Source organism: Narcine bancroftii, chromosome 1, assembly GCF_036971445.1.
Source record: "Narcine bancroftii isolate sNarBan1 chromosome 1, sNarBan1.hap1, whole genome shotgun sequence".
Lineage (NCBI taxonomy): Eukaryota > Metazoa > Chordata > Chondrichthyes > Torpediniformes > Narcinidae > Narcine > Narcine bancroftii.
The window spans coordinates 420623075-420639591 of NC_091469.1; the positions used below are offsets into that span (position 1 = coordinate 420623075).

The following is a 16517-nucleotide window of genomic DNA, read 5'->3' on the forward strand; positions in this document are numbered from 1 at the left end:
CTGTACTCTCTTTTTTTTTTGTAGATACTGATCCACGGGTGTTAGAGAAACAGGAACTACAACAGCCGACCTATGTAGCTCTTAGTTATGTTAACAGGTAAGATTACTATTTTGCAAAAACACCACCATGTACCTTGGAACATTCTTTACAAGAGGAAGTACACATTTTTGTGAAGCAATTATTTTAAGCACTATGGATGTGAACTGCTTTTAAAATATTAAAGGTGGCTGCTACATTTACCAGCTTTTCCATATTTGGTCATTTTTTTGTTGTTGTTTGCACAAGAGTAGAAAGTTCATGGTAGCGTAAACATGGTTCAATAGCAACTCACCAAGTAGATAATTAATCGTTACCCCACAATGCTTGTTTGGGAAGGTCTTAGAACCTGCTGGCAGTCTTACCTATACCTCTAGGCATGTCACTGGTGCAAGGAAAATTGTTGCTCCAGTATGTGTGCTGCAAATAAGGCAGATATAAAAGAACCTGGATCTAATAAATTCGAGATTTATTGTTTGCTGGTGATGGGAGTTGGCTGAAGGAAATGTGGGTAGTCAGTTACAGGGTGATGGAAGGCTGATTCAATATCTCAGACATGTCAATTTCACAAATGGGATTTACTTTAAATCTAATTCTTTAATGTGGTGATGTGTCAAGTAAAAAATATTTTTGGTTTATGTAGAAGAATGTCTTTTCATTTTATTTTTGCATTTAAAAATCTGCAACTTTTATTTAAAATTTCAAACTTCCAGTTTGTAGAAAATTGAACCAGCAGCCCAAATGAGAAAATTCTGTAAGTGAATGTTAATTGAAAGATAATCTTTAATTAGTCCAAACATTTTTTAGGATTGCCAAACAAGTAATGGATAGGATTATTAGAAGATAGGGCCCCTGAGCAGTGAAGTAGCAAAGCAATTGCTATTGCTCCCCATACTGGAACACAGATGCAATGGCATCAAAAATAGTCCTGGACTCTGTTTCTGTAATTGCCATTTTATAACTGTATCATGCATTCTTATTACTACAATATTCTTTTCCAAAAGAAATTATTTTTTATCAACGTTATAAACGTGTCAGCATTCATGATTACAGTGTATTTGTATAATCACAAAACTCCCATGATGTTTTGCATGCTTTCTTGTCTTCTTTTGAATGAAGCTTGTGAAAAAAATTGAGAAAATTAACTGGCATTAATCCTATAGTACCAGTAATAGTGAATATTTTAATCCATGTAACTTATCAACATTTTTTTGAGAAAACTAGTTGCGATCTTATTTAGTTCCATTCCAGTTTTGAGAAGATCGAAGTTACCATTGGTAATTACTGTAATTTAAACAAAAATGCTGACTGCTTCTTTGGGCCCATAACGAAGTGATGATAGATGGGGGGAAAAAAATCAAACCAGTGTTCAGTGGGTCACAGACAAACAGTTAGTTAGTTAATAGAAAACATGGGGTTATGGAAATAGTTGAATTTCCACTTTATGACATTTATAATTTTTGCAATTTTATCCTCATCAGTAATATAGCCAACAAATGACAAGGCTGATTTAAACACTCACATGTAATTACATTATCCAACTGACGATTCAGATTGTCAACCCTTGGGACAGCTTAGGGACAGCCAATGCTGTCTATCAAAGCCATTCTGGGGCAGAGTCGTTCACCAACACTGAGAGAGCTCTGCACTGCCCAGGTTTCCACTGATCAGCTGGCCAGCAGACCAGTAAATGCAGTTTAACTGTTTAGTTGTTATTAATATCATTCAAAAACATTTTGATGTAATTATTTAAATAAGTAAAAAAAAAACTAATATTATCCTAAAATTCATTCAATTTTGTTTTGCATTGTGTGGCCTAAGGAGTTGAATTTCTGATGTTATTTGATTTTTTTTTGTTTGGATAGGTAAAGTTAATTCATATTTTATTGTTAATTGTTGGCAATATGAACTATTATTTCTTTCCATTTGCTCTTCTGTATCTTTCGGTTATTGGTGAAATTCACAGGGGAGTTTGATGGGAAAGAATATCAACCTGTGTACTAAATGGTCTGCCAGTTTATTTTTGACTTTTCTGATCCATAGTTGCATGGGAGCTATTCATATCATGCGTCATATAGCCGAATAAATTCGTCTATAATGCTAGTTGGCCATGGAAGAAGGAAATCAGAAATCTTTCTCATCTTTTAATCAAGAGTAGCTACCATATCCTTTTAACATGTAGGGTAGGAATATAGATCTACATAAACATGGTTTGGTTGTGAGAAGATGACTCCATTTGGAAGCCTGGTGGCTGATGGGATGGAACTGCAGGTGTTAAACCATTGCAACAGCAGTAAGATCTGGGTCTATTGCAGCTCCACAAGCTGGATCACCTGATTTTTTGATCCTGCATGTGCCCATGGGGTTCAGTGACAAACTGTAAAGTCCAGCAATATAGCTCAATCTTGCTGATGCAGTAGTCTGGACCTCAGTCATTTCAGTAAAGATTCCAGGCTGATGGACTTGGAAGAATCTGGAAGGAAATTAGGAAGGAAAAAAATGTGGTAATATTTAAATTAATATAATGATTTTATTTTTTTTCTCCAGGCACTTAATTTTGTTTCCATTGATTTGTATTTCTCATTTAAATGATTTGCATCAATTTTAATAGCATTTCATTATCTCTAAATTTCAAAAATCAGGAGCAGTTTTTGGCAGAGGCAAATCTCCAGCTGCATCTGTGCCTTCTGTCAAAAGTCTGAGACGGAGCAGTGTGATGGGGCCTCCTCTCCTGGTGCAGATGGGTGCCTCCAGAGAGTAGAACTGCTTCAGTAAGGTCCAGCCCAATAGGAAGGAGGGTGCTTCATATCCAGTTTTGTTCCTTTTTAAAGGCCATCCTGCCTACTGGTTCTTCATCTGAATATCTTCATCTTGAAGAGGACCCAGGCTTGCTGAAAGTCAGCGTTTCTTCACATTTGTGTTGGTCAAAGTAGCACAGAACATTCTCTCAGCCTTCCTCAGTTCTGTCTTAAAGCAAATTAGAAGTTGCTACTTCCACACGTGACATGCTGCAATGTTACACACATAGAAATTGTATTTTTCTGTTAAATTTACAAATTCCACATATCAAATGCAAGGCCAAATACTAAGGACACTTGATATTTTTAATTGATATTCTCATTTAATTTTCTCACTGTGATTGAATCTTGTTTTGATCTGTTAAATGGCAACTACAATTTTTCACAATGAGAGGTTCAAGTACCCATCTTCCTCAATTTTCTGTGTGCAGTTCTCAACCTGTGATTAAAATAAATACAGTGGCCACACGAGGGAGCCATTTTACACTGCATCAGAAAAGTTTTCTGTGAAACAATTGGTCATTATTAAATAACATGGGTTCACTATAATTTCCGGGGTGCATGAGTTGCCATAATTATGACATATGTTTTGCAAAGTGTAATGGAATATTTATGTTCTGTAAGGTTTTCTGCTTGTGTGCCATTACACATTTGGCAATGTTCAATGTTTCTGCATTTTCATTTATGTAAAAAATTAAAATGGTCACATCACAAGAATCTGATATAGTTCCTCAGTGCTGATATCTGTAAGGCAGCCACAAATACAGATGTTTTTTTTCTTATATGCAGGTGTTTTCACACCCTAGAATTGAGTTGTAGATCGGACCAACAGAAAAAGAAAATCCTTAATTTTTAATGCCAAATTTCTTTTACCTAATTTTTATAACAAAGTTGCATAATTCTGGTTATTTTTCTAAACTAGATTTCTCCTGATTAAAATTAAAAATCACATTTCCTTACTACTGTAACACTGAATTCCTGCCAAAATAAATAAAAAAATGAGACAACCGATTGTATTTTTTTATGAGCAACACTTCGGAGACTTTAACTTTTGACAGACACAACATCAAACAAAGAATATATCGCGCTTAGCAACGTTCTTTATTTTTACCAAGTTATTAATAAGTTTTAACATTGTTTCCCAAGTCAGAGGTTAAAATGAAGGTTTCTGGGTAGACGCTGAGAAATAGAAAATCAAGGGGCAATGATTAGTTAGTGGGGAAACTCCTTGGATGGGGTGGTATCATTGTGCAAGGAGAGCAAAGCTACCAGTAAGTGAAGAGAATTAGGAGGGGAGAGCACTTTATCTGAATGATGTGTCTAAGTTTTGTAATCCTGAAAACACAAGGAGAGCCTAGTATGTTGTATTGGATGTTTGGAAGTATAACAAAATAAGCCAAGAAACTGCACAGCTGTGTGTTCTAATGCCATTGCTCACTGTAAATTCAAAGAGAATAATTTAGAAAAATTAAGCTAAATATAGCCTCTACTGAGGTGGAACTGACAAATGGGAAAGGTTTGAATACATTCATGGGGTTGTATTATAGACCCTCAATAGTCAACAAGAATTGGAGGGGCAGATCTCTAGAGAGATAGCAGGGAACTGCAGGAAGCTTCAGGTTGTGATAGTAGGGCTTTTTACATTTTCCACATATTGACTGGGACCCCCATTACTGTAAAAGGGCTGGATGGCTTGAAGTTTGTCAATGTATTCAGGAAAGTTTTCTAAATCAATTTATAGAGGTACCAACTTGAGAGAATGCAATACTGGATCTCCTATTGGGAAACGAGATAGGACAGATGACAGAAGAATGCAAAGGGGAACATTTTTGATCCAGTGTTTCAAATTAATTATGGAGAAGGATAAGTCTGGGCCTCGGGTTGAGATTCTAAATTGGAAAAAGGCTAATTTTGAGGAAATGAGAAAGGATGCATGAATTGAGATAAGTTGTTTTCTGGCAAGGATGTACAAGGTGAAATTTTGAGAGTACAGAGTTTGTATGTTCCTGTCAAGATTAAAGGCAAGGTTAACAGGCATAGGGAACCTTGGTTTTCAAGGGATATTTGGGATGGGGTTCAGAAGAAGAGAAAGGTGCATAGCAGGTGTAGGCAACATGGAGCAAATGAGTACTTGAGGCATATAAAAAAAAATGCAAGAAAAACCTCAAGAAAGAAATCAGGAAACTAAAAAAAAACATGAGGTTGCTTTGGCCAACAATGTGATGGAAAATCCTAAGGGTTTCAAAAGGATAGTAAGGAAAAAATTGGTCCCTTTGAAGATCAGAGTGGTCAGCTTTGTATGGAGTCAGAAGAGATGAGGGAGATCATAAATGTTTTTTTTCCATCAGAATTCACTGTGGAAATGGGCGGAGAGTCGTGGGAAGAAAGGAAAACAAGCAGGGAGGTTATGAAACCTATACAGATTAAAGAAGTGAAATTGCTTGCTGAATTAAAGCAAATAAAAGTTGATAAATCCCCAGGGTCGGACAAGATATTCCCCTAGACCTTGATGGAGACTGGTGTAAAAATTGCAGGGTCTCTGGCAGAGATAATTAAGACGTCCTTGGCCATGGGTGGTGAGGGAAGATTAAAGTGTAGCTCCCGTTGTTCCATTGTTTAAAAAGGGCTCCAAAAGTAACCCGAAAAATTATATGTCGGTGAGCCTAACATCAGTAGTTGGTAAATTATTGGGAGGGGTTCTAAGAGATCAGATATGCAAGTATTTAGATAGGCAGAAACTGATTAGGGATAGATAACGTGCTTTGTGCATGGTAAGTTATGTTTAACCAATCTTGTATGGAATTTTTCAAGGAGGTTACTTGAAAAGTTGACGAGGGAAGGCTGTAGATGTTGTCTACATGGACTTTAGTAAAGCCTTTGACAAGATCCTACATGGAAGGTTAGTCAGAAAGGTTCAGACGCTAGATATTCATGCTGAAGTAGTGAACTGGATTTGGCAATGGCTGGATGAGGAAAGCTGGACAGTAGTGGTGAATGATAGCTTCTCAGACTGGAGACCTATGGCTCATGGTGTGCCTCAGGGATCAGTGCTGGGACCATTGTTGTCTGTCATTGATATCAGTGATCTGGATGATAATGTGGTAAATTGGATCAACAAGTTTGCAGATGACACTAAGATTGGATACATTGTGACAGTGAAGAAGATTTTCAAAGCCTGCAGAGGGATCTGGACCAGCTGGAAAAATGGGCTGAAAAATGGCAGATGGAATCTAGTGCAGCTAAGTGTGAGGTGTTGCATTTTGAAAGAACAAACCAAGAAAGGACGTACAGTACGTGGTATGTACAGTACGGGGCACCGAAGAGTGTCCTGGGAATACAGTTTCATAATTACCTGAAAGGGGCATCGCAGGTGGATAGGGTTGTAAAGAGATCTTTTGACATCCTGGCCTTCATAAATCAAAGTATTGAGTATAGGAATTGGGATGTTATGGTAAAGTTGAACAAGACATTGGTGAGACCAAATTTGGAGTATTGTGTGCCGATGTGGTCACCTAACTACAGGAAAGTTATCAATAAGATAGAAAGAATGCAGAGATTTACTAGGACGTTGCTTGGACTTCAGGAACTGCGTTACAGGGAAAGATTAAATAGATTATTCCTTGAAGCGTAGAAGAATGAGGGAGATTTGATGGAGGTATTTAAAACTATGAGAGGGATAGACAGAGTAAATGTAGATAGGCTTTTTCCATTGAGGGTAGATGAGATACCAACCAGATGACATGGGTTAAGAGTTAAAGGGAAAACATTTAGGGAGAACATGAGGGGAAACTTCTTCACACAGAGAGTGGTGGGAGTGTGGAATGAGCTGAGGCCTCCTAACTACTTCTTGGTCTGTAGTATTTTATCTGGAATAATATTTCAAAGAATCGTACAGTGGTAGGAGTCTATTTGCTTAACATACTGTTCAGAAGTTTTAACTTTTAAAAAGAATCTGAACAAGTATATGGATGGGAGAGGTATGGAGGATTATGACTGGATGCACGTCAGTGGGACTAGGAAATAAAAAAAATGGTTAAGCACAGACTAGAAGGGCTGAAGGGGCCTGTTTCTGTGCTGCAATGTTCAGTAACTTGGGTATGATAATATTTACAAACTATTCTGATATTTGTTTTTGGTGATAGCACAAAGCAATAATAATGAATTGACATGATGCCACAACAGTTGACTTTGGTTTCCTAAAAAAGGAAAAGTTAATTTAGTAACTGATCACAAAATCAGCAAAATGTTGACATTTCTGGAGAGTGTATCATTGTCCTTTTATAAATCCAGGCTTTGCGCTCTAACATCTGCTTTGGCCAGAAATCTTGTGTGAGATATACATTAAATCAAAATATATTTGCTCTGCATGCTTTTTAGCTTTTGAAATCCCCGGAGCCATCTGGAATGGGGGGGGGGGGTTGGGGGTTGCGGCAGGGAATAGAATGTGGAATTGCCGAGGCAGGAAGAACTGCAGGATGCCAAGGAAAAGCAATAGTCATCAATCCTGCCAGCTGCCTTACTTTATCATAGCAAATCATTGAAAAATGTTTTACCACTGAATTTCCCATGCCACCCTTGCATCTTCTCTTCCATTACACATAATGCTGTCAGCTTCAGTAGAGAATTTCAAATACTAATCCAAAGAAACAGTACCGAAGCATTGTTTTTAATTGAGAGAAAACAAATAAAGGTCACCTTAAGTTTCACCTTTGTACAAATCCACCGTGCCCACCTTACTCTCATTTGACTAATGTCATGCTCAAGAGATACAATAGCTATAAATACATTGAATTTTCTAATCCTTGTCCATCGGACATTTCTGTCTATCCCACTGGGAAGGAGTCTTTGGGAAGCTTGTTCCTAATCCTCACTGTTTCACACCCCTTATTTTCAGTGTTGGGATATTTTAAAATCGTATTTCTTTTATAATATAAGAAATATGAGCAGTGAAAGCCATTTGAACCCGCATACTGTAGTTGATCTGACATTGGCTTTAACTCCACTTCCCTGTCTGGTTCTCCTAAGTCACGAATCACCTAAATTTGAAATTAAAAACTGTTCAGCTTAGTTTTAAATGTGTTTTGTGATATCTCAAGCTTGCATCATCTGTATGTATTAAAAACAAAAGCAAAATCACACAGCTATCCAAGATGACACAATCAAATCTTATGTAATCCAACCATTTAATTCAACCTCTTTTCTGTCTCAGACATGAACTAAGCGTATTGCTTCGGTAGCACACAGGTCTAAGTATGGTTTCTGGTACCTGTGGTGTAGCAATGGGTTACTGTGTTACAACATTTGCTTTATAGTGTGCAACAGATGTAAAGTTTGTAAAAGACTAACAGCTGTTACATTGTTTGCAGTCTGGAATAATTTTCAGCAGTTTTATCCTTTCATAAATTCATGATAGGGATTTATTCAACATCAAATGTACAGAATGCTTTCACTGTTAGGTTTGTGCCACATATTAGTGTATGATTGATGGAAAAGTTTACAGAATTAAATATCTTTTTCTGTTAAAGGAGTTGTAACAGGAAATTTATAGGACTGTACATATAGTTCAGGCAGTCTGTATCCTGTTGAGTTTAATCGTAGGAGTGGACAATAAATGCTGACCTTGCCAGCAATACCAGTGCCTCAAAAGAAATATAAAATTGTGGCTTTGGATCCATGATTGTCTTTGGCAAGTTAACTATCACAGTTGAATTAAGTATATTACAGTGCCCAACCATCCGAGGAACAAATTACAGTGTTGCAATAGTGGAAGCTTGAAAATTGGCCTCCTAACTACTTCTTGGTCTGTAGTATTTTATCTGGAATAATATTTCAAAGAATCGTACAGTGGTAGGAGCCTATTTGCTTAACATACTGTTCAGAAAAAGTAATTCATCCCACACACTGCTCTTTAACTCAAAATCAAGCAAAATACAATATATGTGCACACTATATGTTCAAGCATTCATTCCAGAACATTATATTTTGCTTTTCTAAAATGTTCTCCATCTCTCCTTGAATTCTTTGCTGATTAACATACATTTTAATCCAGTTTAATGATTTGTCAGTGTACCAGATATGAACATTCTCCAATGATGTGATTTTTCTCATCAGTTAATATGTCAAATAAAATGTAAGGTTTTTTTTTGTTTTGCCTTTTGGCCTTTGTATAATAAAATTATTTTCTGTATTCATTTTGTCCAAAGTCAATCAAAAGATAAATGTAACGTAGGAAAGACTTAATTAAATAAATATTAGATGTTCTTGTTTTCAGGAATATTGTTGAAATGAATGGTTCTGGTGAAGTGTCACTGTGTTACGAGCCCAGAGGACCCCAAAACCCAATAGATATTCACCAAGACAAATGGTTACTTAAACAAAAGTTGCTCTTAATTACCTTTAAACATGAAAACAGAATCACACTCTTAACTTATCACTATTGACTTAAGTAACCTAACTTAACCCCCTTCTAATTCTAAGTGCATGTTTGTGTAAATTCAGAAAAGTTCTTTGATTCACAGTCCAATCTCACCTCATTCCTCCAAGTTCACTGGTTGCAGGCAATTCTTATACAGTGCACAGAATTTAACATTTATAAAGTTCACCAGGCTTTGATGCTTGAAAGGTAAATTGTTACCGCTCAGGAAGGTTCTTGTCAGTTTTCAGAGAGTGATTTGTTGTATGCTGGACACCCACAACTCATTTCTTTTTAATCAGCCACTTCAGTGTCTTGCCAAAGAAACTTGCCCCCTCAGGGTTCTCCAGACGATAACCTCTTTCTTTCAGGTCACTACAGAGTTCCATTTTGTTTCTCTTATTTCAAGTGAAACGTTAGACAGCCAGTTCTCTCTTCTTTCATGAACCACAAGGGGTTTGAACAGGCTGAACTAAGCACTCATAACCCATCTTCCAAATGGGGTTTTTCCACAAGCTTGCCAGCTTGTCCTGATCCAGTCCAAGCTGCTGCTGCTGACTGTAACACTGCAGAACTGATCTCTCTCTCTCACTCTTTCTCTCTCAAAAAACCTGTTTGACTCTCTCTGCTTGTGAAACCACATGACCCTCCTGGAATAGCAAGTTCCACTCCAGACAATCTGTGGCTCCGACAAGTTCTTAAATCTGTTGCTTTTTGTAAACAACAATCCATTAGCGAACTCTCCTTGGCACTCTCCAAAGCTTTTGCAAAGGCTCTCAGGCCGACATGTCTAGCATTAGCTGAGCTCTAGTATTGTAAATAAAATCTGTTTTAAAGTGTTAGTATGTGACCTACACTAAAAAACCTGTCCTAATTTATCTCCCAAAAACATATCTATATACTGTCACATTTGGACTGCAGATCCTGCCTGATCTCTTGAGTAGTTCCAGCAAATTTTCATTTTATTTTGGATTTCCAGCATTCACGGTAGCTTGTTTTTGATCAGGTTTTGATTTTGAAGTTAGCACCAAGGTGTGGTGTTCATTTAAAAAAAAACTCTCAAGAAAATAATATTCCTGTTAATGAAAAATATTTAATTTTTTACATTGATCCTTTCATAATCAAGGACCCATTTTTTCCAATTTCTGAATTAAGGTTCCTTTAAATTGAAACACAAACTTGCTATTGATGAAAGAGACAGAAAAAAATTCAAAGCATTTTCATTTCCCAACATTTTTTAACAGCACTGCAGTGAGGAAAGAAAAAAGTTATTGGGTTGATGGGGTGGGTGTGGGGTTGAATACCAATGGCAGTCCACTGAGTAAACCTCCCAATAGAAGATTTAATAACATTTGAGAAATTCACATCATTAACACATTATAGTGGATGAAAAAAAAAGAGCTGAAGAAAATGCTAGTCCAGGGAAGGGGTTGGATGGTGCCTCCTTGGCAGCTTCTACAGTGGGTCAGTTGATATTTAATTACAGGTTGTACTTCAAGGCACCAAATTTCTGCATGAGTGGAGAACACAATCTAACTCAGTCAGTCAATGTAGTCAAGTTGGGTTTGGCCCTGAAGTGCCAGTTGATGAAGTAGACAAAGATGATGTTGTCAAACAATAATCATGGCTTTTATTAGCAGAAACTCATGGTACATTAATGAAAGACAATAGATGGATATACAGTTATATCAAGGGGAGTGTCCTTAACAGTAGAGATAATGCACAGCCAATGTTGAACTGGTTGGACTAGGGGGTCTGTTTTACGCGCCTGAACATGGCTCTTCAGCAGCATGGTTCCAGGCTCAGATAAACCGTACAGCAAGGTTTGCCAGAGGGGAGACAGGCAGCTTGGCAGACATTCACCACAGGCCCTTTTCACAAGAGTTTTGCATGCTGCTGTGAGGAAAACCATGATGTTTTCCCACTGGTGAGTGAAGAAGCCACACATTTCCCTAGAGTGTGAATCCTATCTCCAAAGTATGATTGTTAGGTGCTGGAGCAACGTGAATAGATTACATGATAGGTTGGACCATTATAATAGAGTTGACCATCTAGTTCTTAACTTCTCTTTCTCTAATCCATATTCCTGTCCCCTTCTGAACATCTTCACCAACACTCTTCAGCATCCTCACTCTTCCCACCTCTCATTTACTCAGAACCTTTCCTTACCTCAACATTGCACCTCACCATGAACAAAAATGAAAATCTGCTGGAGGAACTCAGCAGGTCAGGCAGCTTCCATGATGGGAAGCTTTTCTCAGTCCAGAAACAAGGGTTCAATCCAAAACATTGACTGTTCATTTCCTTCTGTAGCTTCTGCCTGGCCTCCAGCAGTTTTGCTTTTGGTTCTGGCATTTGCATTCTAAAGTGACACTACTGTACACCTCACCATCTCTTGTCTCCTTGTCATTTCAACCTCTGCAGCTGCTCACTCCCTTCCTCACCCCTCTTTCTCAGTTGACATTCTTTCTTTGGCTCCCCCCCTCCTCTTTGGCTCTCCCCCCTCCTCTTTGGCTCTCCCCCCTCCTCTTTGACTCTTTCCCCCTCCTCTTTGACTCTTCCCCCCTCCTCTTTGGCTCTTCCCCCCTCCTCTTTGGCTCTCCACCCTCCTCTTTGGCTCTCCCCTCCTCTCTCTGGCTCCCCCCCCTCTCTCTGGCTCCCCCCCCCCTCTCTCTGGCTCCCCTCCCTCTCTCTGGCTCCCCTCCCCTCCTCGCTGGCTCTCCTCCCTCCTCTCTGGCTCCCCCCACTCCTCTCTGGCTGCCTCCTCTCTGGCTGCCCCCTCTCTTTTGGCTGTGTGTCGTTTCCCCCCCCCCCCCCCCTCCCACCGGCTTCCCACCCTTACGTGCTCCGTGCTCCCCCTCCCCCCAGCGTGGCCACCCCTCCCCCTGGCACTCTTCTTTTTCCGGCACTTTTCGCCTGTCGCTCCTCTTCCCCCCCCCCCCGTTCCCAGAAGGGACCCCACTTTTGAAGATGCCGTACAATTTTTGTAATGGCATGTGCATGTTAATGCTGTACCCGTATATGGAAATATTAAGGATACTTCAGTAGTTCCTAAAGATGTAAAGAAGTCTAAGTCATTGTTTCAAAAGAAACAAAAGGGAAGTACTTTGGTTACTGCTGTGTCAGATACAAACAAGAAAACAAAAGAAAAGTAAGATCTGACTGTTCAGGAAAGCTGTTTGTATTGCAAAGATAAGCATGCTTTAGAAAGGTGCTCGTGATTGGAGAAAAAGTGAACTCCACCTAATCTGCCTGAGGAAGTCCTATAACTGTTCTTCACTCTCCTATGAACATCTTCTAGCTGTCCTGATTTCCAGAGCACCTCTTTTCAGGCTCTGACTGTATGAAGGCAGAAGGAGCTCAGCCAGATGATCAGACTTGCCAAAGTGTATTCTCGGGAAAGAACGGTAGGCCTTCCTTATCTTGGTGTAGATGTGATCAAGTGTGCTGGGACCTCTGATACAGCTGGTTACATGCTGGTGGTAGTTAGGAAGGGTTTCCTTGACACAGGCCTGATAAAGTCGCTGACTAAGATTTGTAGTGCATCGGGCTGGACCATCTCTTGTTTACTGACCACATCATTCAGCTTCTCAAGTTCCTGTTTGTAATCGGCATCGGGAGGGATATAAACTCTGGTGAGAATCACTGACGAGAACTCTCATGGTGAATAGAAGGGTCTGCATTTAATCGAGATTTGTTCTAAGGCAGTAGAGCAGGAAGTCAACATAACTCTAATGTCTGTGCACCACCCAGTATTAACGGAAAAGCATACACATTTTGCTTTTATTTATGTAAAGTATCCAATTAAATAGTTGCTTAGTCCGATATTTAAAAGTCATAGACCTTTCCAATTTTTCGCTTTCAAGTCCTTCAATCAGAGAAAATTCTTTTAAAAGTTGTGGTTTGAAAATAATTGCAGAGGTAGCAGTTTTCAAGAAAAAAATTGGTTTGCGTGCTGTAGGAGTTTTCAATGAAGGAGGTTGAAATACTTCTTTCTATAGTTATAATTCAGAAGCTTTATTGAAGCATTATTATTGGATTGTGTAATTAAACATCAATTTTTTAAAAACTACATTTTACATCATGATTTTCAATTGTTCATTATACAATTATGGCAAAAGCATTTTTATTTATTTGATTTTTCTCAATGCATTCTCAAATGATCGTGCTGCCAAGCTGCTATCACAGCAGCACTACGGTTGGTGTGGTTCCTGGAGAGCCTAGGCGCATCGCTGGTCTGAAGGGTTCAACTGCCCGGTTCTAATGTTGGCAGCTCTGTAGCAGGCGTTAGACAGCCTGTTAGAGGAGCCGACAGTGTTTTTTAAACTTAAAACTTGCAACTAATGGGGTCTCTGTTTGGCCATGGCCACATGGGTTTGCAGACTTCAAGGAGCAGGGGACTTGCACAGGGCACAAGAAAGGTGGAGAACACTTCCCGTTGAGAAGGAGAAATGGAGGAGATGGCTCTACCCTGACTATGACCACAGCGGTTGATCAGCGAAGGGCTCGGAGGCTGAGGAACCAAGACAGGCTGCGGGCAACCCACATGGCCTGTAGGTTGCTGGAGACGGGCTCATGGGAGCCAGGTTTCGGAGGAGGGATTTGAGAGGGTGTCCGAGGCAAGAAGGGCTCCCGAAGAGCCTCAGGCACAGAAGCCTTCCTGATTGTATAAGAGGTTTAGATCTGGAGCTTGGGCTGCCAATGTTGAACAAGAGTCTGGGCAGTTGCAGAGGCTGCAGAAATGCTGGAGGCGAATCCATGGACATTCGGTGACTGAAGAGTCTCTCTTTTTGCTTCTCTTTCTGTAAGGGGCAGCGGGCAACACTAATTGTGACTCTTGGTTTGGCTTATAGCAGGCAGGTGGCAAATTTGTGTAATACTACAATTTATGTACTATTGCATGATAATAAAAAGATCTTGAAGTATGAGACTTTAATTGTATTTTTTGATCTCCATATTCTATTAAATTCCATCAACCAGTCAAGATTCTCCCACTGTTAAAAGGAGATTTAGAACCAACAGGTGATAATGAGGATAAAGAGGCTGTGTTAGAGTCTTAACTTTCACACTTATTGTCTGATGTACTGATTTTGGAGAAGTATTTATTAAAACTTTTTAAAAAGAATCTACTATTGGTAATAGTTGCATGTAAATGAATAAATGACATCTAAAACTTATTTAAGGGAAAAAAATGATTTAATAATTTCTGTTGTTGCTGTACTTGATTTGATGCTTGTTTTTCTCAGCCACTATTTGTTAATGTGGATTTTATTTATTTGTGTAAAATACAGGTAACACTAATGCCAACATTTATGATAACCTCAGCTGAGTAGATCTGTCCAGAGCTTATTGTATTGTTCATTTTTAGATTAATGTTTAAATGTTCATTTATTGTCATGTACATGAATACACATTTTTAAAAAATATGCTGTGTTTACAGCGCGAAAATAAGCCATATCAGCCGTTTGAGTCCATGCCGGTTCATTTGAAAACTCCTCTAGTTGTTCAAGTGAATAAAATAGTAGAAATCTGGATCTTGCACAACCTTTTTATGACCAGCAACCCCATACCCCCCGCAATTGCCAAGTAATTTGATGCTTCATCCTTCATTCTCCTTTATTAGATCTATGTCTGTAAAATTCCAGGCCTTTCCTGTTACTCCATCCCATCCCAACTCTAGCCAACTGGATACAATTGGGGGTGAGTGGGTCAGAGGGGAAGACACCAAGCCAAACAGTGGCCTTCAGAGATCTGGCAGAATATATTGAAGTTGGGGAGTGGTAGGGATGGAGGAAGGGGTTAGCAAAGGTAAAGTTGAACATCTCTCCAAGAGCAGCATTTAGGAGATTGAAATGTATGTCCTTACTGTGATTGTAAATTTGGCTAATTTATTGATGCTATTGACTTATTGGCATCAATGAATTAAATCTAAACATTTTATGTTAAGAAAGAACGTGAAAGATTGTGGTGTTTTATGGTTAATCCAACCTCGTAATCCAATCACTGTGTGAGATTGAGGGGAAATGGCCCAGTCAGCAAAGAGGAATTATGACGAGAAACTTGAATTGAGGGTTAGTAGATCAATGTGTGATTATTGGTGGAGGCAAGAACATCAATTAGAAGAGAATAAAGTAACAATGAGGAAGGTGAAATAATCTGGGGTAAATGGAGTTGAAGAGGATGATTCCATGACTTGCATCTGAGTTGATGTAATTTTAGAAAGTTCTGTGAAAATTCTACATCATTAAGACCAAGCCCAAATAATATTTTTTAAGTGCTGATGTTGAGTTTTCAGTAGACTGTTCCCAGGGAGGCACAGTTTTACCTTACTGAAGTAGTTAATTATTGCAAAAAAAAATGAAGTTGCATAAAGGAAATATGATTGATTTTGCTTATGTGAATTTTCAGAAGGTGCTTAATAAAAAGGCCTGCACAAAGGACTGATTAGCAAAGTAATGACTTCTAGAATTGAAAGGTCAGTAACAGCCAAGATAGGAAATTGACTTTAAGGCAAAAGGCAGAAAATAGTGATAAATGGTTGATTTCAGATGGGAAGATGGCAGACAATGGTTATCCCAAGGGGTTGGTTCTGATGGCGACTACTGCTTTACTGATATAATTAAAGAGTTTGACAGGGGTTTAGGTTAAAACTTCCAAATTTTCTCATGACCCAGATTAGAAGTGAATAGACTCCAGAATGACACATTTTAATATATCATTTTACAAGGTTCTGGGTTTAAGAAATTATGGAAAAGAGGAAAAGGCAACAATCAATCTGTTAGTGTGACAGTGTAGGGAAAATGCAGTGATATATAATGGATCAGAATCAAATTTATTGCCATGAAATTTGTTGTTTTGAGGCAGCATCTTAGTGCACACATTCATATTATAACCATTTACAACATTACTATAATAAAATAGTGCATGCAAGGTAAGGCTTCATTGATTATTCATCAATCTGATTGCAACAGGGAAGAAGCTGTCCTTGTGCTCTTGAGTGCTCATGTTAAAAGGGATACATTGGACAGAATAATTTAGTTGGTTAGCGTCAATATAGCGTGAACTTATTGAAGATATTTGTAAATGTGACTATAAGAATAGATAAAAGGGGAATCATTATTGATTATCAGAATCCTTTCGATAAGATGCCAACTGGAGATTGATTAGTCATGCCAACTGGAGATTGATTAGCAAGAAATTTGGAATAATTAGTGATACAAATTAAGAATTGTATATTGTACTGAAAGCAAAGAATTAGAATAAGCAGATC

At 38.6% G+C, this 16517-nt stretch overlaps 1 protein-coding gene across 4 annotated transcripts in view; it reads left to right on the top strand.

The window, feature by feature from the left end:
- Positions 1–16517, top strand: part of LOC138751600 (juxtaposed with another zinc finger protein 1) — a 228436-nt gene that overhangs the window by 80904 nt on the left and 131015 nt on the right. For all 4 annotated transcript variants that reach the window (XM_069914115.1, XM_069914116.1, XM_069914118.1 and 1 more), the window contains one exon: positions 25–97. In XM_069914115.1, coding sequence (XP_069770216.1) covers positions 25–97 — 73 coding nt within the window. The remainder of the gene's footprint in view (positions 1–24; positions 98–16517) is intronic.